Source organism: Malaclemys terrapin, chromosome 1 (assembly GCF_027887155.1).
Source record: "Malaclemys terrapin pileata isolate rMalTer1 chromosome 1, rMalTer1.hap1, whole genome shotgun sequence".
Classification (NCBI taxonomy): domain Eukaryota; kingdom Metazoa; phylum Chordata; order Testudines; family Emydidae; genus Malaclemys; species Malaclemys terrapin.
In genome coordinates, this window is record NC_071505.1 from 265,639,473 (window position 1) to 265,662,109 (window position 22,637).

At 37.3% G+C, this 22,637-nt stretch overlaps 1 protein-coding gene across 1 annotated transcript in view; it reads left to right on the forward strand.

Annotated features, from left to right (window-relative positions):
• The window catches only part of PCCA (propionyl-CoA carboxylase subunit alpha), a 393,662-nt gene that overhangs the window by 129,937 nt on the left and 241,088 nt on the right, over positions 1-22,637 (forward strand). Inside the window, exons 8-10 of the mRNA XM_054012780.1 lie at positions 5,319-5,355; positions 12,029-12,107; positions 20,898-21,000. Coding sequence (XP_053868755.1) covers positions 5,319-5,355; positions 12,029-12,107; positions 20,898-21,000 — 219 coding nt within the window. The remainder of the gene's footprint in view (positions 1-5,318; positions 5,356-12,028; positions 12,108-20,897; positions 21,001-22,637) is intronic.

The following is a 22,637-nucleotide window of genomic DNA, read 5'->3' on the forward strand; positions in this document are numbered from 1 at the left end:
ACCCCAAATATGAATGGAAAGAGGATCACTAGTGATATGATGATTGTATTCGTATGTGGATGACAGGCAGCTGTACGTGACCTTTATGCCAAATATAAACAACGTCATCTCCCAGCCCTCAATGTTTGGATGAGATCAGCACCTTCTTGAATGAAGAGCAGTGTCCATCAAAACTCCTGCCACCCCTCCTCCCCAAAAAATTCTCATAAAACAAAACTTACTAATCAGGTTACATTTCCTACCTTCTGGGGAGAAAGGGAAATTGTTTCTTTTAGATTCTTGTGAGATTCCTGGATATCAGAAACAACCTATAGATATGCACACTAGTCAACACTGCTTCCACATGAAATAAAGCCTTGAACAGAAAGAGAGGTTGACTTGACTGGGAAAGCCTGTAACATTATATACTTAGACCCACGGGAAGAACCCCATCAACCGAAGTAGGATGAGAATATCTGTCTGCAATTGCCCTTGAATCCCTGATTGGGAGGAATCACAACAGATGTGAACTTGTTCATTGTGGTATCCACCTGGATCACAGAGTGTTACAGGACTTTTAGTCCCTGGTAGACAGAGGGGTTTTTTGATCAATCAGCTAGAGTGCAGAACAGCTCTGCATTCCATTTGCCAATTCAGCCAGGAAGTGAGGGGCAATGCAGTGAGGAGCTCAGTGGATACTATCACAGGAGCTGCATTCAAGGGAGGGGATGAGGAGCTAGCTAAAAGCATGGTGTTTGGGTCTCAGACTTGTTTTTAACTTTTGCATTTCTGCCTTTCTGGTGGCCATCCACTTGGCCAGTGAGCAGGAGAGCCTTCAGGCTCTTCTGTGTTTGAATCCCTACCTGACTTTTCATCAGGACAAGGTAGTCATGAGGAGTGGGATTTTTAAAGACACAAAGGGCTTTTATGTTCTCTAATTCCACTGAAAGTCATTGGGAGTTGAATGCCTAACTTTCCTTTGTGCCTAAATCTGTTCTCCTTTTTACTTACCAAGATGACTTCCTCTTTCCATTTGGAAAGAAAAATGCCTTCACACTCTCTATGTGAAGAGAGCTTTGCATAATACTGTAAAGACCACTTCACAAGTTACAAAGACAGATCAGGGTTGTTGTTTTTTGGTGGACAAAAAGGCATAAGAAGGATCCAGTGCTTCACTGTCTTGTTCAGTTCAAGACTGCATTAAGGAAGACTACATTGCTCAGAGTGAAGAGCTGTCTGTCTGTTTATTAAATGTCATTTAAACAGTGTCGCGAAATGTACAGGGTGCTTCACAAATCTAGAGTAGACCATGTCCCCTTCCTCAAATAGCTCATCATTTAACACAACGGTTTTCAACCCATGGTCCATGGACCCAAGGGCATCTGCAGACTATGCCTAAGATTTCCAAAGGGATCCGCACCTCCATTTGAAAAATTTTAGGGGCCCGCAAATGGAAAAAGGTTGAAAATCACTGATTTAAGATACAAGACAAACAAAGGTCTGAACACAGCACAACAGTTCAGGCAGGAGAAGCTGTGGAGAAGTTATTGGCCAGGAGAACAAAGTATTGTACAGTAGAAAGGATTCTTTCAAGGGTTCGTCTTTAAGAAGAGTTTTGAAAAATGGAAGAAGGTGCCTGGCATACGAGAGATGGGAACCTGTTCCCAGGGGAGTGATCAGCATAAATGAAGCTATGCTGACCTAACCCCCAGTGTAAACGCAGTTATGCTGCCAGAAGAATCCTGTGGTGCTATAGCTTTGCTGGTATAGTCTCTATAGTGAAGACATGGCATTAAATGGGAGAGGTGAGAAGCAGAGAGGCCAAAGAGAAAGAAGTTACAATAATAATCAAGGTGAGCAATGACCAAACTGAGTGGTGGTAAAGAAGTGTATGTGGGTTTCTCGCAGTGGGGAAAGTAACTGAAGGCAAGATTTTACAGTTTAAAGAAATGTGAGGGAGAAACTGGGTAGTGGGGAGGAGGAAAGAGGCTGTAGTAAAAGGTGGGAGTGGGGAAGATAGCGGAGAAAAGTTTTTAGCGCTGGATAGTGTCCAGTTGACTTGTACAGAGTGTGCCGCAATGCTGAGTGTGGGTCCAGTAGGTTAATATCTGTAGATTAAATCCTCTCCCCTCTGAAGTCAATGGGAGTTTTGACACAGATTTCAGTGGGGTGAAGATTTTTCCGTATGTTTTGGTTTTTTCCTACGTAGCCATTTCAGTATGCTTTTGAGCTGGATGCTGATGTTAAAATCCCCCCTAAACCTCTTGCAAAATAAATATTGGACATTAGTAACCGCTTACCTATTAGTTTGGATTTTCCAAGTTCCTCTACCCCACCAAACATCTCCATCCCTGAAAAATATTATGTAGTTATTACGAAGTACTAAAAATTGTAGAGCTCCCAAAGTCTCTCAACTAGTTCAGCTAGTCAATCCACTTCATCACAGTAGCTCTACTTTTTTCCTGTTTCCATCTGCTGGTACCTGGCAAAGAAGAATTTAAACCAAATGAACAGGTAAGAAATTTCTATTTAATTTAACAAAAATGACTTTTTAATGCCCCTTTAACTTAACCATGGTAAACTCAGCCATTTGTAAAAACATAATCGGTAAAACGTGACTTTTATATCACTTTTTATTAATTGTCCAAACTAGTAAAAATGTATTAACATAATAAAATAATGTACCAGAATTGTATAGTTTTTTATAATTAATCTGTTTTAAACAAAAACTAGTGTAGCTTATGTGTATTTACAGGAAACATTAGTATGCCAATGAAACCTTTGCAAAAGATGAAGTACATTAAAATATTTTAAAATATTATTTTAATACTCATGTTTTCTTTGTATATTTTCCACATGTGCTCTTATGCATTGGGTAGTACGTTATTTGTGATACCGAATTTTTTTCCATGGCAACTATGTAGTGTCTCTCAGAACTACTCAGCACCAATAATCTAAAAATAACTGCCTTAAATTTTTATTAGAACTTGGACACTTGCCATATTTATGTAATGCTCAGATAAAATGCACCGTATTAAAATTTACTGTTTCAGGGAAAGAGATCAAAAGGCAGTTGCTACAGATTGGATTATGCTAGTTGTTTATGCATTTTTCCAAACAGTTTCTATCTCTCCTCCCTCTTTTAACAATTTGAAAACAAACAAACAATATCTTCTGTTTCTAAAGCAGACTTTGAAAGCTAAAAAATTTGGATATGCATTGAATTGCTATTGTGAAGTTGGTTTAATTTTAATACATTAGAGCTAACTAAATTGATGTTAAATAGTGTAAATAAGTGATATCCTTGCTGGGCAGACTTCTTAAATCTGTTCCCCTCACTGTTTTTCAGGAGGCAATCAATGGTATGCTCCTCATATTGTGCTATTTATTCTTTAAAATTGTTGACTGTATGTATAAAACAGTCATGGCTCTGAAAAGTTGTCTTCCAGTGATTTGCTGCTTGTTTTTCCTCTGAACTTGCAATATACGTTAGCCACTTGTTTGCAGGTAACTAAGTGAAAAAATTTATCCTATTTGCTTCCCCCTCTCCCAATTCTATTTTGCAAATATATGACTGAATTTGCAAGAGAAAAGAAATGTAAAAGTTTCCTTCTTGACTATAATCGTGGCTCTTCATCAGTCATCACTCTTCCTGCATTTTGTTCAAGAGGCTCTAATTGTCTGCATTTGGCAGGTTTAACACTTCCTGACAGAGAGGCTATTAAGGGGAAGTATTCTCGCATAACTGTCACAGGCAGGAACAAAGAACCTTCAAACTCAATGTGTGGAAACCACTAACATTCTTAAATGACCCTTTTCATGCATTTTTATCCCTTTAAGCTAAAATTTGGAGAGTGCAGGGTCATGGAAAGCAGCAAGGTGTAATAAAACAGTAAACCTTGATTTTATTTTGTAGATTTATCTCTGACTTAAAAACAATTGTTATTTGGAAAAATCTCATTAACAGATGTGACTGCTTGGAATAAAAAGACTTAAAACCGATGTAGCTTTCAGGACTGCTTTGAACTTAACAAGCACCGATTTGTGGAGCAGACTAGCTAATGAAAGGAAATTAAATTTTCTGACAACTTCCCCTGCCAGCCTCCTTATTCTTCATGGGGTTGTTACTAGGTACTGAAGACTTTTAAAGAGGATTTTGTTTTATTATTGGACATAAATGAACCAGGTATGAACATTTTGTATGTATTTAAAAAAAAGTTCTGACCTGGGTGCTTTTAAAATGAGTTGCCTTAAAAGCTTTAAAAATATTGAGTTTCATTTTAATGTTCATAAGTCAACCCCTTAAGCTTCAGACGCACTTAGCAGCTGGTGGTTTCCAGACATTACTGCCTTCCATTCAAATCTTTTAATGTATGTCACAGAATAGTATAAATATTAGCAAATTTGGATGGAATTTTCAGATTTAACCCATGCCACTATCATATAAACTTTTTTCTTTTTACAGTATCATGATGGAAATATATTGTTGTGGGTGAAGGGCAGCAGAATTTAACTACTGAATGAGATAGAAACTTTGGCTATTACAAGTGAACCTGTGCTGAAAGTACCTTGGGAGAATCATTTTACTTCCCCTGGCTTCCCTCTCACCCACACTCCATTACATTTTCCTTTCCATAGTTTGAGTCAGCTGATGCAATATAGATGGTGACAACAAAAGAACTTTGCTAATTAATAGTATCTTACAAACTGTTTTTGATCATGGAAACCATTATTTGAATTTATGTATTTCAGACAACAGTTCAAAACCCTAACAAGTTACATTAAAGCATCTGTCTTGAGACTAAAAATTGCAAAACTGAAGTTGATGTGAATTTTGCCTGAATAAGGACTGCAAGATTTAGTCCTTAAAGAAGTTCTGTAAGATTCATTCTGAATCTGAATCTTATCCAAACAATAGAGAATCAACTCCCCCTGCTGACCGCATCTGGGAAAACATGACATAAATAACCAAGGACAGAAACAAGCTGGCAATGAACAAGCTTTAATGATCTGATTTATGATACGTTATTGATTGTAAACTTCTAAATTCTACCATTTAAATTCCTTCAACTGCAGAAAATCATTTTGAGATTCTGGTAGTGCTTCCTGTCAGCTGATTGCTTGCTGCTTTGAGTTTCTCAGTATAATAATGATGAGGTAGAATTTACATTCCACTTATGGTATTAATTTTACATTCCTCTGACTGAAAAGGGTCAGAAGGTTGTAAAATCAAACATTAAATGAATCAGAGGAGACAGTAGTGCAATATATGACTGCCCTAAGGACATAGTGCAATGGCTGATGGGATTAATGTTAGGTCTCATTTCCTGCTTTTACAGGATGCAGATGAAGCTGTCAGAATTGCAAGGGAAATTGGTAAGTTCTTAAATTAGCTATGGTGGGATTTGTGTGCCTCTCAGCAGACATGGTTGACTAAATTGAATGTGTAATAAGTAATCCCTATAGAACAAATAATGTTTTAATGGTTTTTAAGTTCCCCATTGCCTTAACGCCCTATCTCTTAAATCATCACATTTTAGCTTTACAAACTGAGCTTTAAAGACTGAGCAGGAATGAGTTGCAGACAGGATACAAGACACCGTGATCACTGGTTAGTTTAAAAAGGAATTTATTTTAAAGTATTCATGAAATTAAATATGATATCCTTTTTGCATAAGGTGTTAGGCACGGTACATTTCTCTTTATATGGAGGCTGACCGAATGATGCTTATGCTCTTCATTCTTCATCATTAATTGGACCACAGTTGGCACGAATACAGTCCGGGTCACTAACTTTTCTTCTATCCCATGCTAAAATCAAATCATCATTCTGCTTCTAAATACATTATAGAATGGGAAAAAGCAAACAAAAACCTACCTGGGACTCTTATTTTAGCTAAGGCCAAGTGTAATGTGTGATAGACACCTTCGGTCCTCATTTAGGAAAGCTTCTTATTCAGGAAAATATCTATGCATGTGCTTAAAGTTAAGCACATGCTGAAGTGCTTTCCTGAATTCGTTAATTCTGTAAAGCAGTGGTTTTCAACCTGTGATCCGTGGATCCCTGGGGGACCGCAGACTATGCCTAAGATTTCCAAAGGAGTCCGCACCACCATTTGCAATTTTTTTAGGGGTCTGCAAATGAGAAAAGGTTGAAAACCACAGCTGTAAAGTGTTTTGTGGAGGTGAAAGCCTGGATGGGCTCTCTGATTACTGTTGTTTGAGCCTAAGGATTTGTCACTTAAAGAGGGTTTTCTTTTTTTTTTTTTTTTTTTTTTTTTTTTAACTGTGTAGCTACGCCAGGGGTCGGCAACCTTTCAGAAGTGGTGTGCCGAGTCTTCATTTATTCACTCTAATTTAAGGTTTCGCATTTTAACGTTTTTAGAAGGTCTCTTTCTAGAAGTCTATAATATATAACTAAACTATTGTTGTATGTGAAATAACGTTTTTAAAATGTTTAAGAAGCTTCATTTAAAATTAAATTAAAATGCAGAGCCCCCCGGACCGGTGGCCAGGACCCAGGCAGTATGAGTGCCACTGAAAATCAGCTCGCATGCTGCCTTTGGCACGCGTGTCATAGGTTGCCTATCCTTGAGCGATTCCAACATGAACCCCTACCATGGATGCATGTACTTCACCAGTGCAAAAGGTGACTAGTGCTGTCACACCTTAGACTGGTTTAAAACTGGGATAATTTGTGGTGCTGAATGACACTTTTATACCAGTACAGTGCATTCCCACTGAGAGTTTTTACTGGTGCAGCTATATTGCACTAGCTTAACTGCACCGAAATCACAGGTGTAGACAAATTGGAAATTAGGATGGCAAAATTTAATTCAGCATTTCTTTTGGCTAGCTTTTATGTCACTGTTGTGAGGTGAGGTGATGACTTATCACTCACTCATTGTCATTCAAGCAGAAATGAAAGGAAGACAAGATTGCTAGCCTCAGTAGAATTTTAGTAGGAGAATTTGTTAAATAAAATTTTATAGTATGGAACCCTTTTTAAAAAATAAATTAAATACATTCTTCTCAGCTTCATTTGTATATTTTGACTTGCAATTTTGTTTTTGTAGGATTTGTAACCCCTGATCTAAAAGGCTACCTGCAAGTGTTTTTGTAAATTAACTGAGTATTTTGAGCGACACAAATAGCAAGGGGCAGTGGTGCATTCCACATGACCTTTAAAACTTATTCTCACTTATTTTTAATTTTCGGACCCCTGATGTCCTCCTGACCTATTCCCTTTTCTGATATAATTGTCCATGTAGGCTGATGATATCACTTCAACCTGTTAACCTTGATGGGCATTGGAGACAGTTATAGGGAGTTATGCAGGTAGCATTTATTTTCTTTTGGTCTCTGGCTAGTTTTAAAAACTATGTTTAAAAAGTTTGCCAAATCAAGCTGTATATTGAAAGAAAAAAAAGCCACTTTTCACGTTTCCCCCACCAGCTCAAATAGTTAGACTTCATTGAAGTTTCTAAGGTGATGTATAGTTCTCAGCACGGTTAAGTGCATCATGTGGGGTGGTGATCTGTGTTGTTAGGGGACCTAAAATGAGAAAACAGGATACAACTGAAATCTCTAATGTGTGTAATGCACTTGTACCCTTTTTGCTGTTTGGGGCACTTGGAATTTATTTACAGTATTGTCAGGTTGCCTTTAACTGTGCTCATCCAAACAGTCTTGCTTTTCTAAGAATGTCTTTGAGATAGTTATTGCAAAGAAAAAATTGTTCTGATGTCAGTTGGAATGCATATATCAGTGTTTAGCATTCCAAGTAACGCCCTCTGCTGATTTCACTTCCTGCTCCTCAATGGTGCATTCTGACAAGCTGTCCATTAGCAATAGGATGGGGGGGATAACTCAGTGGTTTGAGCGTTGGCCTGCTAAACCCAGGGTTGTGAGTTCAATCCTTGAGGGGGCCACTTGGGGATCTGGGGCAACAATCAGTACTTGGTCCTGCTAGTGAAGGCAGGGGGCTGGACTCAATGACCTTTCAAGGTCCCTTCCAGTTCTAGGAGATGGGATATCTCCATTAATTATTATTATTATTTTATTATTATTATATTATAATACTGGCTGTGTAGCATGCAGCATCAGTGTTCTATGTGGTACTGCCTGTAATTGTCTAAGAAAAGGCTATCGTTATAAATAAAGTAATAAATATAGCTTAAAGGAAAGAAAACCTATTTTATTGTCCAATCATAAGTGAGCTGAATTTGTTTCTTTCCCTCCTTTAATTGGTGTAGTGTTCTTAGTTTCCTTCACCCTGCCATTCCCTATGCTGCCCCCCAAAAATTAGGATATGTCATCTCTTCTTTCCTCTTATTGTTTGCATGTTCCCTCTCCCCATACTTTTCCATGTGAGCTTTACTTCTCCCATAGTCCTTTCTGCAATATATAATCTCACTAGTTCTACTCCTTTACCATTTTTACAGTATTTTTAATTCTCTTCTCCCATCACTTCCGATGGGTTGTCAGTCTTCCTTTTCCCTTCTTGTTGTGATCCATCCTTTTTTTCCTCTTCTCTCTGCTCCTATTGCTCCATTCTGAAGAGTTCTGTTCTGTGTGATGTACAGGCAGTGATGTGAAACCAGCAGGGATTTTCTTTTTTGGGTAATCTCCTGGCTGTTCCATCTATTCAGGCTGTAAGTCGCAAATTGAAACTTACTAGTGTCCTGGTCTCTGAAGCATGATCAGGATCTAGTAAGTTTCACTTTACATCTTGCCATGTGAGTGAGCAGAACAACCAGGAACCAAAGCCAATATAAAACAAAGCCTGTACAAAAACAAAGTAGCTGGAAAACATGCTATTGTCATGTTTCAGTTCACTTATAGCTGACTGATGTTTAATGTTGCTTAAAATAGATACTGAAAAGAGACTCTCGTATTGCTGGACAGGCACAGTTTATGGTACAAAGGCTACTACTTTATAAAAATAATTTAATAAAATAATACCTGACGGTAAGATGTGCTGGCAATGATGAAAACTGGGAAGTAACAGCAATAGGGAACCATCACACGCCCTTGCTGACCCCTTTTGATACTCAAATACTGAATAAACTTAACTGTGCAAAGACTGAACAGACCAACTTAATGATGACAATATTACGTATTTTATACAGCATCAAAAGTCTACCAGACTCTGTTTAAATCAGGCAAAAAAGCTTGTATATTTCCAAAACCCAGACAGGTGTACAATCCCATGAATTCTAATGCAGCAGGAAAAGCACCAAAATTTGCACCAAGAGTTGGGTAAACTCGTGAATCCAGACGTAGGCACAAGAAGGTAAATTGGTGCTTAATCTGTGGGAAAGAGTAGAAGACCCCACCCTGCTCAAATAATTTACCCTTACCTGGGAAGATGAATCTAATCCTTGCTGCTAGAACATACTACCATAAATGCTATTAGTTTTGAGTTTAGCAACAATAAAAAATCCAGCCAATCTTTAATCCATGTACATATATTCAGTTATTGAGACTGTAGCCAATGTCTGAGAGGTGCAGGCCATCAATACAAAATTGACTAGGACAATGATAATTAATGCCCTCAGCATCTTTCCCCCAACAGATACACAAAACCTCCTAAACCCAGCCAAGGCACCCTCATCTCCTATATAGCAGGACTGGCAGGCCTCTCAGGATTGCCAAATAACAAAAGGACCCCCTGGGACATCAGCTCTATCCTTGACCCAAGGCCAGTGTCACAGATGATCATTCTTAAGGCCACATTTAGACACACAAATGAAAGTTCTCTGTTTTTTCAGAAATGCTAAACACCCACAATTTCTGTTAAAGTGGATGGCTATTTTTTTGTTTTTTGCTTATGTATTTAGGAAACTAATCTTAAATGCACAATTTTGAAAATTTTGGCCCTATTTTATTCTATATTATTTTTAACGTTTTGTTGTCTTTTCACCTGAAGCATTTCTAATTTAAATTTCAAGGGTCATATGTCTAGGGAATGGTTGATGCATTCACATAAAATAGGACTCAACCTCTGCTCAAAATTTACGTACAGACCTTCTTGAAATTTGAAAAAAGTTGGATACCCTTTTCTCCATTATTTTTTTCATTTTCCCCCCTTCCTTATTTCAGTATATTTCTCAAATACTGTTTTTGAACCCTTTTGTAACAGTAGGGAATAGGCAGTTCTCTATCTGGCCAAACTGTGAGAAAATATTTCAATGGGAGACCTGTTTGAATCATGTTCTAACACAGAAGTCAAACATGGCTCTATTATCTGGGTTTGTCAAAACTGTTCTGTTTGGTCTATGACTTAAATTGTTTTCAATGCCAGCTGAGAGAGGATAGGGAGAAACCATTTCTGCATTTGTCATTTTTCCAAATGCAGATAAAGCCGAAGTATGATAACTATCTAATAAAAATGCTCTCTCGGAAGGCATAAAAAGAGTAGACTGCAGAAATGTTCTCCCTTACTATGGAGAGTTGTATGTGTATATTGAAACTCTTCCTTTATAAAATGTGTGCTGTTTTTTTTACACATACTGGGACTATGTATAGTCTTGATTTGCCACCTTGTGTATATGTACAGCTAATATGAAATCCGTACACATAAAACTACCAAAAAGCAGCAGTAAAGTGCTGTAAAACTCAATGGGTCATACCAATAACAACCCTCCTGTACATTTTTTGTTAAGTAACCCAGTTTAGCCATCTTGGTTGAACAATGTGATCTACATGTTTTATAATATGTAAACAGTATACCTCATTTTTCTCCAGAACTAAATGTCAGCAAAATTATAATTATTTTTATAATGACTGTAGCTCCTATGTATAAGTAAAATCAATGAGCCATTCAATTGAATAATATGATGTGTTATACCAGGCTGAAATGATTAGCCTTCTTGGTAAGAAGATGAACTTTTTCAAGCTTCAAGTGGTATTACTATGGGGCACATAACATTAATTTTTATTTTTAATGTTAGATTGGAACATCACAATTGCCATACTGGATCAGACCCAGGCTCCATCTCGTCCAATAAGCTGTCTCTGACAGTGGTCAGCACCAGATGTTTTAGAGACTGGAGTAAGAAATCCACAGTAGGGAGATGTAGGGTAATCTGCTCCCCACAATAGGGCTCATTTAATCTCTAATAGTTAGATATTAGCTAAAGGCCTGAAGTATAAGGTTTTATAATGAGGTTTTATATCCCTCCCAATATCCTTTTTTAGCCTTAACAATGATAACTCTGGTGGATATTCTTTTCAGCCATAAAATGTCTAATCCCATTTTGAATCTTGCTAAATTTGTCCACTGATGTTCTGTGGCAAGGAGTTCCACAGTTAAATTACATTTTGGGAAAGTATTTTCTTTTATCAGTTTTGAATTTGCCACCTCAGTTTAACTGAATGTCCTATTTATTTTGTATTATGAGGCAGGAAAGTTCAGAAGCTTCCAATCTGCCTCCTCTAGACCATTCATTAATTTCTATGGTTTTATCATCTCTACTTTTATTCACCTCCTTTCAAAGATAGAAAACTCAAGTCTTCCCAATCTCTCTTTATGTGAAAGTTTTTTCAAGTCCAATTATTCTTACCGGCCTTCCCTTTGAAATTAAATAGATGTGAACTGTTTGAAAAGTGACCAATTTGACCAATAGCATAGAAACACCTCCTGTCTATTTCTGCAGGTAAAGTATGTATGTTTTATCTTCATCAGTGAAAATACTTATTTCAACAGAAGAAAGGTAACAAAATTAGTTTGAATAGTAAAGTTAACTCAGAAGTGAAAAACATACCTTTTCTCTTAAACCACTTGGCCACTCAGGGACTCAGTCCACTCAGTATTTTTGGAGGAATAAATGAAATAGAGAAAACCTCTTTCTCATGGCATCACGAATGTACTGTATTGACAATGTAGTCTTAAAAAGGAAAAAAAACCTCTCTTCTCTCGCCAAACAAACAGTTTTTAATAAAGCAGTTATTGTCTGCTGCATTATTGGACATGTGGTCAGTTGTCATGTTCATATGAGCAACTGATCAAAGTTTGAACTTCTGTCTAATTGTTCCCCACTGTTAGGCTACCCTGTCATGATCAAGGCCTCAGCAGGTGGTGGTGGGAAAGGCATGAGAATCGCTTGGGATGATGAAGAGACCAGGTGAGATGCTGTCCAAAAAACTAGCCTTGATAAATACTGCAGTTACCAAAGTTCCATTAAACTGCTGTGAACTGACAATTAAACAGATACCAAATGTGAAATGGAGAAATTGGATAGTTTCTGCTTTTATCCCTTTTGTAGAAAGTGTGCACGATACGTGGGTGGTTTCTTTATTTTTTTAATATATATTTTTTCAGTACAAACCTGCCTGTGCAAGCATTACAGTTTACAACTTACTGGAATAAGAACAAAAATTATCTTCCAACCACTTTTCTACTGTGGCTTTATTTATTTTATAAATCTATGATGTAAATAATATTTATATTGTATGTCTCTGAATTTATTGTTATATGAATTATCAGTGTATTAAGTAAGGTAAACAGTTATGCCCCGGTCTTGCAAACATTTATTCACGGTAATTAGTCCTCTTAAATTCAGTGGGACGGACTACTAATGTACGGAAACACATTTGTGAGTGTTTTCAGGATCTGGGTTGTAACTAATATTTTAGCTCAAAATCATGAAATTAATCAATCTCCAGTAAACTTGCGTGTGTGTGTGTGTGTGTGTGAGGAAGTATACTCAACACCAAAAAAAAGTTTTCATTTTTTTATAATAGGTCTTCCCACAAAATACGGAGCCCTTTCTAGCACTTTTCAGTTCACTGAACATATTTCAGAATGCATTTTTCTGTGACCTAATAATCAGGAGACCGGTTGCAACTTATCGTATTAGTGATGTCACAGAATGATGCATTTTGGGACGTCTTCAGTGCACTAGGAATTGTCAGAAGACTTTCTCAGTGAGAAAAATGATCTAACTTGAGATACACTTTTTTCATGATTTATTTCTAAATTGAATGCTGTCCACACTAGGACATAACAGCTGTAATTAACTCAGTTTAATTTTACTTGATAAGTTCATCTTTAGTGAACTGCTGTGCCATGTGTTAAAAAATTGAATGACATATCGGTTCTAAAAGCTAGAAGAAAATAAACAAAACGAATAGCCAATAATTAAACAATTTTTACATATAAATAATACAATCTTATTTATGTTCTTCACTTCCTATAGCTTCTTTATGTTCTAATCTAAATAGGAAATTAAGGATAGCATCTTAGAATGAGGATCTAGGATAACACACTTCATACTTAGAAGGATGCTTTGCTCCTGTTGCTTTAGAAATCAGAATTACTCCCTTGATCTTGTATAGTCAACAAGTACTTCTGTTGTACTAAATCAAAAGGTATTCACTTCAGATATCATCAAAAGAAATTTCACAAAATGAGTAACTTTAAAAAAAAAATGAAAATGCAGTACTAAACCATGCTTGCTAAATGGTTTTAAAGCAGTACCGATAAGAATTGGGGTGGTCAGAAAGCTCTCTGATGCAGATGAGTGATGTCAACAGAATCCAATTAGGCATGTGATTTTTGTTTATCTTAATAACACTGCTTTAGGGACAAAGCTAGTGATACTTGCCTTGTTTATGGAAAACCCACTGGAATACCATTCAGTGTTTGTTACTGTGTACCCAGGAATCTGTCTCCCGGATGGTCATTTAGCTAGTGTTACATTTATCCTTTCTTTGCAAAGTTTCCTTACCCCACAAAAAGTGTAAAAAATGGTAGGAGAAAGAACATACAGAGTCACTAAGAAAAAAGAGTCATTTACAGATAAACTATATTTGCACTACCCATCTAATCAAAAGGAAATTCTCATTTTACAATTCGCAACTAGGCAGCAGTGAAGCCTAAATTTTAACTAAAGTTGGCTAAATATTTTGCTGTCTGTTACAGAAATGTAAACTGAGATTAAGAGTGAGGGGAAAATATTTAGAATAGGAACAGTATGATTTGGAGAAGTAGAAATATTAATAGAACAACACTTCCCTCTAATTTTTAATAGTCAACATTGATGACATATGTGTGACGATGAAGGGTTGTGAAAGATTCTTCTACACACTGATTATATTGTCTAATATAGTAAAGTATTTTTCTGTTTTGTGTAGCATTACTCTCTTGTTTTCTGGTTCTAATCACATGAAGCCTATTGACATTGATTTTTGAAATGGGTGGTTCCAGGGAAAAGTGATAGCATTTTGCTGTTCTCACCTTGAGCTTCTTGTTCTGAGTACAGCCCAGGTTGGTAGTGACAAACAGTTGCCATCTGATTAGTTGCTGATTGGTATCCTGTGGGATGAATTTGTGGTCTTAATCCTGTTTCACTTTTAAAAAGATGCTAATTTCTAATGTTGGCAATCTCAGCAGAGAGGCCAAAGACTGAATGAACATGAAGACTGAACTACCTTCTCAACTATAGAGGCAGTACACCTAGAACAGTATTATAATATGTTGGTGGGCCAGTGTATGCAAATTTATATTGCTTTTGCCCTGTGGATGTAGTTTTGAGTGCGGTGAACATGACACCTTCCATAAATTCTAAATTCATTTTAGGAAACTTTGCTTAAAAAACACTGGATTTTCAGGTTATAGAGTACTTGATGCACAGTTTGCAATCTACTTTTCAAAACAGGGGATGCACAATATTTTGTTCAAAGAATTAAGATTAAAGACCACGGATTACGATTCCCAGAATAATGGAAATTGAACATAGGTCTTTTCTGTTTGAATTACTTCACTCCTTGCTATTGCAAGATTATTCCCTTGTTGCATAATTACTAGTGCTTCATCCTTTGTACTTTTTGAAGGTCTTACGTGATGAGACTTTCAGCATATCCCTTGGACTTTTATTATTCAGTCCTACAGATCTCACTCTTAGGAAAATTTAGGCAGAAAACTTTTCATTCTTAATTTCATCCTATTATTCATCCCTAGTTATACCTCAATCTACCACCCTTAATAATTCTTTTCTCTCTTTGGTATTTATCTCTCCTTGCTTTTGGAAAGTTATCAAGTCTCCTATTAATCTCTCCTTTACTGATTTTCTTATCTTCATATGTCATTCCGTCAGCTCTCTCACTATTTTAATTGCTCTCTTCTAAACTCCCCCCAAACTATGAATATCCTTGTGGTAATGGAGGTGTCTAGAATGATCAATTGTAGCAGAGCTGTATGGAGTGATTATTGCCTCTTTGCATTGTGATGAACTTCTCTGCATAAACAGTCCAAAACTACATTGGACTTATTTCCTGTTGCAAACTCATGATACATTGTAGACTCATATTGTGATTCCTCTACTTTGCTGTCTGCTGTCACCTCAAGGTCTCTGTCAGCATTACTGACTTCCATAGACAAAATACATCTCTCATTCAATTTCCCACTTTGTGTGACTGCTAGGGAGTACTTATCTCTTGGCAACCTTTGTAGTGGTATACATGAATTTTTTGCAGGTAGGGAGCCACCCCTGAAACTCCAAGGTCTCTGGTCTCCCTTCATCCCCAAGAATGATTTCTCAGCATCAACCTTCTGGAGCTTTTGTTCTCCAGTCCTATGTATCTCTCCATCAGCACTAGGCCCTTGCAAAATGTGGCAAGCAGAGGGCTTTGGCCTACATGCATAGACCACTATTCTCCAACCCAGAAAACCTTGCACTGACAGCATAGAGATTGAGCTGTGGAGGTATGTAGCTGAAGGCTTCTCCAAGGTGGTTACAAATTGCATGCATCTCTCAGCAGGATGCAGCCGTCCTTTCTCACCCTTGCTTGGATTGGAATTATGCTCCCCTCACCATTGGAATTGGTGTCCTGAAAGTGGTTGGACATGCAGTCCGTTCCCTCCAGCATGTTGTGTCTCCCTTTCCCCCTGACTCAAGCTGGTTTCAAGAAAAGTCTCAGTCAATGCTCTTTCTGGTCATGTGTTAGCCATCTTAGCTCTTTGTGTGAGCTCTACCTTTTATGGGACCACAATTTCTCTGTCTTTGTACCAGGTAACATTTCTGCAGTGGGATTTATCCTTAGTTTTCCAGGAGATGACAGAACCCTATTCACACCTTTGGATGACAGATCCATGAAACTATGAATACATTAGATAGATAGAAACTGCTTTTTCAAATTATTTTCAGCTATAGTTATGACAGCCTTTAGAATGGGAAATTATGCTCAGCGATTTTTTTTTCTTATTCTCAGTTTAACAACTGCCCCAAGTACCTTCCTGAAATGATGGTGAGCCTATTGTTTACCTAAATTGTGTCCCAATCTTATTATAGTAAAGGCAATGTTGCTCTCTTCTTGAATGTCTAAAATCTTACATAACTCTTACTCAGTTTTGGAAAAGTTTACAGTTTATCTGTTTTGAAGGTTGTAACAAGAAGGCCACTAAGACCACAGTGTCTAGGTGAATTAAAGATTGTATCCCATTAGCCTACAACTATGTCAGAAGCTATATTCAGTATTGTTAAATGCTATTCTCTAAGAGGCATGGCAACCTTGTGGGCTTTCAGGGCAAAAGCATCTGCTTCCAAAAATTGAGATGCCCTCTTAGTCATCTCCTCAACTCCTCATTACCAGTTGAATCTGTCTTTGCGGCTGATATCTGTTAGGTGCTTCAAGTGCCTTTGGAAGGTAAATCCACCTTTCTTGGTTTACTATTCACAACATTGGCTGTTTTCAATTGCTGCTGTTCAGCAGTATGGGAGAAGAGGGACATATAACATAAGAGAAAATTATTTGTCAGTAATTCTATTTGTTATAGTCCTCTCTTCTCCCACCTCCCCTCAAAGAGCATAACTTGGAGTTTTGTCTCTGAACTTATCTATTACTCTGCTCTGGAAGTTTCACTGGAAAAGAAGAGAATAGGTTGGTGCTTGTATACCTGCCTTGATAGACCGATCTTTTGTCTCCTTTCTTGGGTAGGTGAAGTCATAAAGCTGTCTGTGATTGTTGTTGCTAGGTAGTTTGATAGAAAAGGGGACTATGGCAAACAAAGTTATTGGTGACTTCCCATGCTGCATTCACTACATCCTCTAATTTTGTAATTCTCCTTAAAAAAAATCAGATTGCATTCAGTTAAGAAAATTAACACAACACTGATTCTCCAAAGAGATTTTTTTCATGCTGTAATCAAGGATGTTGTAAATAGATTGGATATGAGTTATTTGATATAATATTAAAAGTGAATAGAGAAAGCTCACTAAATTTGTGAAATTCCATTTTACTGGTGGGGAGGGGGAGGAATCAAATCCCCAGGTATTTAATTTGTGATTCTAGGACTTTGACTGTGTCTTTTTATAAACAAGAAGCCAGCCATTTATATAGTAAAAATGTTGTGTCCATATACAAGAGTTTTCTCAAATCATTTAAAAGAAATTTGGAATCAAGCTAAAGCATTGTTTTTGTTTGTTTGTTTACTTTTTATGTTTACTTTAAAACTAATTATTTGTAAGGTATTTATATTTTGATTAACATTAAGCATTGCACTTAACAGTCACAGCTTTAAATTGATTGTATTGGTGATTCTCAAACAGCTGTTTTTAGAGCTAGGTTTCACAAGAACACAGAACTAGACAGAAAGTGTCTACGCCAGGGGTCGGCAACCTTTCAGAAGTGGTGTGCTGAGTCTTCATTTATTCACTCTAATTTAAGGTTTAGCGTGCCAGTAATACATTTTAACGTTTTTAGAAGGTCTCTTTCTAAGTCTATAATATATAACTAAACTATTGTTGTATGTAAAATAAAAAAGGTTCTTAAAATGTTTAAAATTAAATTAAAATGCAAAGCCCCCCGGACTGGTGGCCAGGACCCGGGCAGTGTGAGTGCCACTGAAAATCAGCTCGCGTGCCACAGGTTGCCTACCCCTGGTCTAAGCAATGCCAGCACTGGAATTTTATCCCGCCCCCCCCCCCATTAATTGGTATTTGGCTGGTCCCAGTATCGGATACTATAATGTGACATTATATCCCAAGTCTCCTACTTACCCTATCTATTTCTGACCAAAGAAGAACAGGAGTACTTGTGGCACCTTAGAGACTAACAAATTTATTAGAGCATAAGCTTTCATGGACTACAGCCCACTTCTTCGGGCTGTATGCATATGCATCCGAAGAAGTGGGCTGTAGCCCACGAAAGCTTATGCTCTAATAAATTTGTTAGTCTCTAAGGTGCCACAAGTACTCCTGTTCTTTTTGCGGATACAGACTAACACGGCTGCTGCTCTGAAACCTGCCCAAAGAAGGTGGTTTCTGTAATTGTAGTGAGGCTGAGCTTTGTGGGCATGCAGTGCTTCCAGATCATTCCATTGCAATTCAGCCAACAGCAAGAAAACTTGTGGGTTCTGTTTTTATTGAATGCATATTTCTTGCCAAGAAGTGTAGTCTAGGTGAAAAAAAAAGACATTAAAGAAGCCCTATAGCATCCCTGGAGAACCAGTCTGGCACACAGCTCAACCAGAATTGGAGGAATGCAAAGGCCACCTTTTCACCACCCTCTCCTGAGCTGACAGTGTGCTCCCCAGCCATGGCAAAGATCTGAGACAGTATCTCCTAATGCTTTGAGTCCCTAGGCCACCGGTTCAGTACTGATTCAAAGAGAAGTGTGAAGCTTAAAATACGTAATATCTTTGTAGGGCTTACGTCCAGACATTGTCTCTCTGCCTAGTCTGTGTAATCTGACTAGGTCTTCTATGCCCCTTTCATTCTTTTATTAATATTCTTCATTCTATTTATGGACATAAAGATAGGTTTAGAAAACACAAGTGTGTAAATAAGGTCAAAATACCTAATTAAGACAATCACATATTTTTAGGTTTTACAGATGTACACATGAGGTAATTAGGCATATTGATTTTTTTTTTTTTTTTTTTTTTAAACAGGCATTGCAGTCTGGATTTTTAATTAACACATGCTTCAGTGAAGGAAAAATAAAGTAGTCAATCAATTTTGCATAATGCTGTCTGATATAATGTTTACAAAAGCAAATCCATTGATTCAATACACTGGACCTTCGCTAGAATGCGCATCTATATAGCACGAATTCACATATAATGCAGTCGCAGCCATGGATCCCAAATTTAATTACTTTAATTGCAATTCATTTTAACGCGGTCCCTGCTATAATGCAGTCCCGCGTTAACGCAGTACAGCACATGGATCCCAAATCCCGTGTTCTAGCCGAGGGTCCGATGTACTTAAAATTGTTCAGAATCTGTTTTGATAAATATAGATGTACACCTCTACCTCGATATAACGCTGTTCTCGGGAGCCAAAAAATCTTACCGCGTCATAGGTGAAACCGCGTTATATCAAACTTGCTTTGATCCCGCCCCCCCCCGGAGCGCTGCTTTACTGCGTTATATCCGAATTCGTGTTATATTGGGTCACGTTATATTGGGGTAGAGGTGTGTGTGTGTGTGTTTTGCTCTCTATTTTGCACCATTTTAGTTTAACGTTTTTAATCAGGTAAGCTAGAGTGGTGTCTACTTGTATACAAGTGGTATAATTTTGTTGTACAGAGCATGAATACGCTGAAGTCCGTCTTCCTCTTGAATAAATAAATTTAATGTTTTGAGGTTAAAAAATAAAATTGGCCAAAGGGAACAACTGAATGCTAAACAAATTCAAATCTCTTTAAATTATAAAACAGCCATTATCTAAATGTGCGTGTTTAAGAGGATGATAGAGGTACCTTTAAATATAATACTCAAAAAAGGGCCACATGTATCCATCCTACAAAAAACTGTCAGGGAGGCTTTGTTTATGACACCGAACTGAGTTTGGGAGAGAAGAAATTCACAGCTGCCTCCGACTAAAAGGGCTGTGTTGCACTTGCCTATCATGGCTACTGTTCCATTTTATAGGCTAAAACAGTGACTGCTACCACTCTGCACCTCCTACATGTGGTGTTAGGACGACTGCCTTCTGGCAGCTGAAGATACAGTGGTTCGCCCCCACCTCTCCTGTGAATTGGCTTGTCTCTGGGGCCGGCACAGAACCTCTTGTCTGCTGTGTGAAGGGGTTGCAGAGTCCACCATGTAGCCTTTGGGCCCTATTCACATGTGTCAACTTTACCCAGTGGAAATTGTACTTAAATTTGTATTTCACTAGTCATGTCCCGCAGTAGTAACTGCTCTATCAGGAAAAGTGAAACCAACACGTTCAGTATCTCACTAATCAAACAAATGAAAAATTAAATTATGCAAGAGAAAGTAAATAAAGGCAAGCAAAAGGGGAAATCGTACTAAGGGGGTTGGTGCATGCAATGTAAGGCTGAGTTCTACCATACATTAGGAAAAAAACTTATGACTATAGCTAAGTATTGTGTTTAAAAAAATTGTGCATTTAGTAATGTGTGGAACAGCTGAATTTACATAGTACAGCATCCAAGATTTGTCCTTTCATTTAATTTTTGTATAACTAACCTTTGGCTCTGCCATCGTTGAGTTATTCAGACGCTGCAACTCCTAAAAATTAATGATGGACCCATCCAAGATGTGAATTTTGTATTACATAATTGTTTTTGGAATTTTACAATTTTTTTCTCATGGAAAATATGTAACTTGTGCAAAGTTGTCCAACTGTCTTAAAAATGCTCAAACGTTTAAACTCTTCAGAGTTCCCTTTGTTCTTTGAGGGGAAAATTAATGAATTTTTACTTTCCTTCTACCTATACAAGAAAGCTCTTATGTTTGCATTCTGTTTAAAAAATTGAATGTACACTTAGTGAATCGTGTCTTTTTGGTGATATATAGATTAATGGATGGTAGTCTGATTTAAGTGAATACCAAAACTCCCACTAACTTAAGTGGAAACTGAATCAGGCCATAAAAGGATTCATTTTCTTTATTGTCAGCCTTGCTTTTTTTTTTTTTTTTTTTTTTTTTTTTTTTTTTTTTTAAGGGAAGGCTTTAGATTTTCATCTCAAGAAGCTGCTTCAAGTTTTGGTGATGATCGACTATTGATAGAAAAGTTTATTGATAACCCTCGCCACATAGAAATCCAGGTATGTGTTTTTTCCATTTGAAATAAAAATTGAAATGATCAAACCTTGAGATGGTCGAACATGCACTATAATGGTAAGCATGGTCAGATTTATTATCGCTTTAAAGACATTAATGTGGATATCAAGCTGTATTCTGTTACTCAGAGACAGTGACTTGGATTCAGCTGTCCTCTCAAGCTTCTTTCAGAGTAGATTCTGGAGGTGGAAAGTCTTACCTCTTTTCTTCCACTGCATCATCCCTTCTGCTAGAGAGTCCAGATGGGTCCATCGCAACCCAAAATGCAGGTGGTGCAGGCTAATGGGGAAGGCGTTTGTGACCATGGTGGCTATGTGATGTGCTGATCTAGCATATCCCTTGAGCTGCTTCCTGCAGCAGGGTTCCTACAGAGTATCCATCACAACTTAAAACTCCCCTGATCTGGTAGAAACCCTGAGTGTGGCTATTTGATACAGTGCTACTTGTTCTAATTCATGGGGCCGAGCTTTGCTAGGAGCTATATTTTACCCCTCTTTCCATTAGCATGGATTAATCTATTAATATGCTTCAGATAACAAAATAACATTTTCGCTCTTACTCCCCTCTGTTTTCCAGGAAGATGGGAGAAATGGTATCCATGCATTTGTCTGAACCTCAAAGATCTGCCTGCCCCCAAATTTTCTCCTTTGTTTTTCACCTCCACTTCCCACTGTCGAAGCATTCTTCAAGCTAAGGTGGTCTAGAGCCAACTTCCTCCAGAGCACATTTAACATTTTCTTATTTGTCCAGAGGGGATTGCTTAATTCCTTCAGATATGTTGGATATAACAGAGGAAAATCAAATGAAGGTCATCAACGGGTTCTGATGACTGATGATGCATATCATTTGAACTACACGTTTGTAGTTCCTGTGAAGTCAGTTGAACCACTTAAGTTGTGTGTAGGTGTTGCCTCATAGTTCACAATATACGGCTGCTTTTTACTTGGATAGCTTAGATACAAAAGAAGATTAATTTTGATCTTGGGCCAGACCTGCAGTTGGTATAATTTGGCATAGCTCCACTGAAGCAAATGGAACTACTCCAAATGCCCTTTGTGTTACAAGCAGCTCTTTTCAGGCTTGAAGATAAATTTTGTTCATGCCAGAGACACTAGTCTTCTTACAAGAATTCACCAAATCTGAAAATTTAAAACAAGCTTCTGTTTTGAAAATAAATACATTTAAAGATGTCTTAACTAATGGAAACAATCATGAGCATTAGAAGAATAATGTAGCAAAATATTACAACATTTTCCAAGACAATTTCCTTTGGACTTTTTGCCAAGAACAAGAAATTTGCAGCCCCAAATACTTCTTTGAAATAAGAGATAAATGATTAAAAATAGAGTTTGAGCAGAAGTGCTATCTCAGCTACATCATTATTATTATACTTCAAAACTGTGCTAAAATTTTAATATTATGTACATTAAAGAATTTTTGAATCTTTGCCATTAGTGGGTATATAATATACTGTGCTTGATTCATATTATGTAACCGATATCTGAGTCATATTTACATTGAGTTCAAAGCAAAAAATTATACCATTATTAGACTTATCAATTGCACACAATTTGGGGAGAAAAATTATCTTTAGATTTTCTGGAGGGAATTTCTTTACATT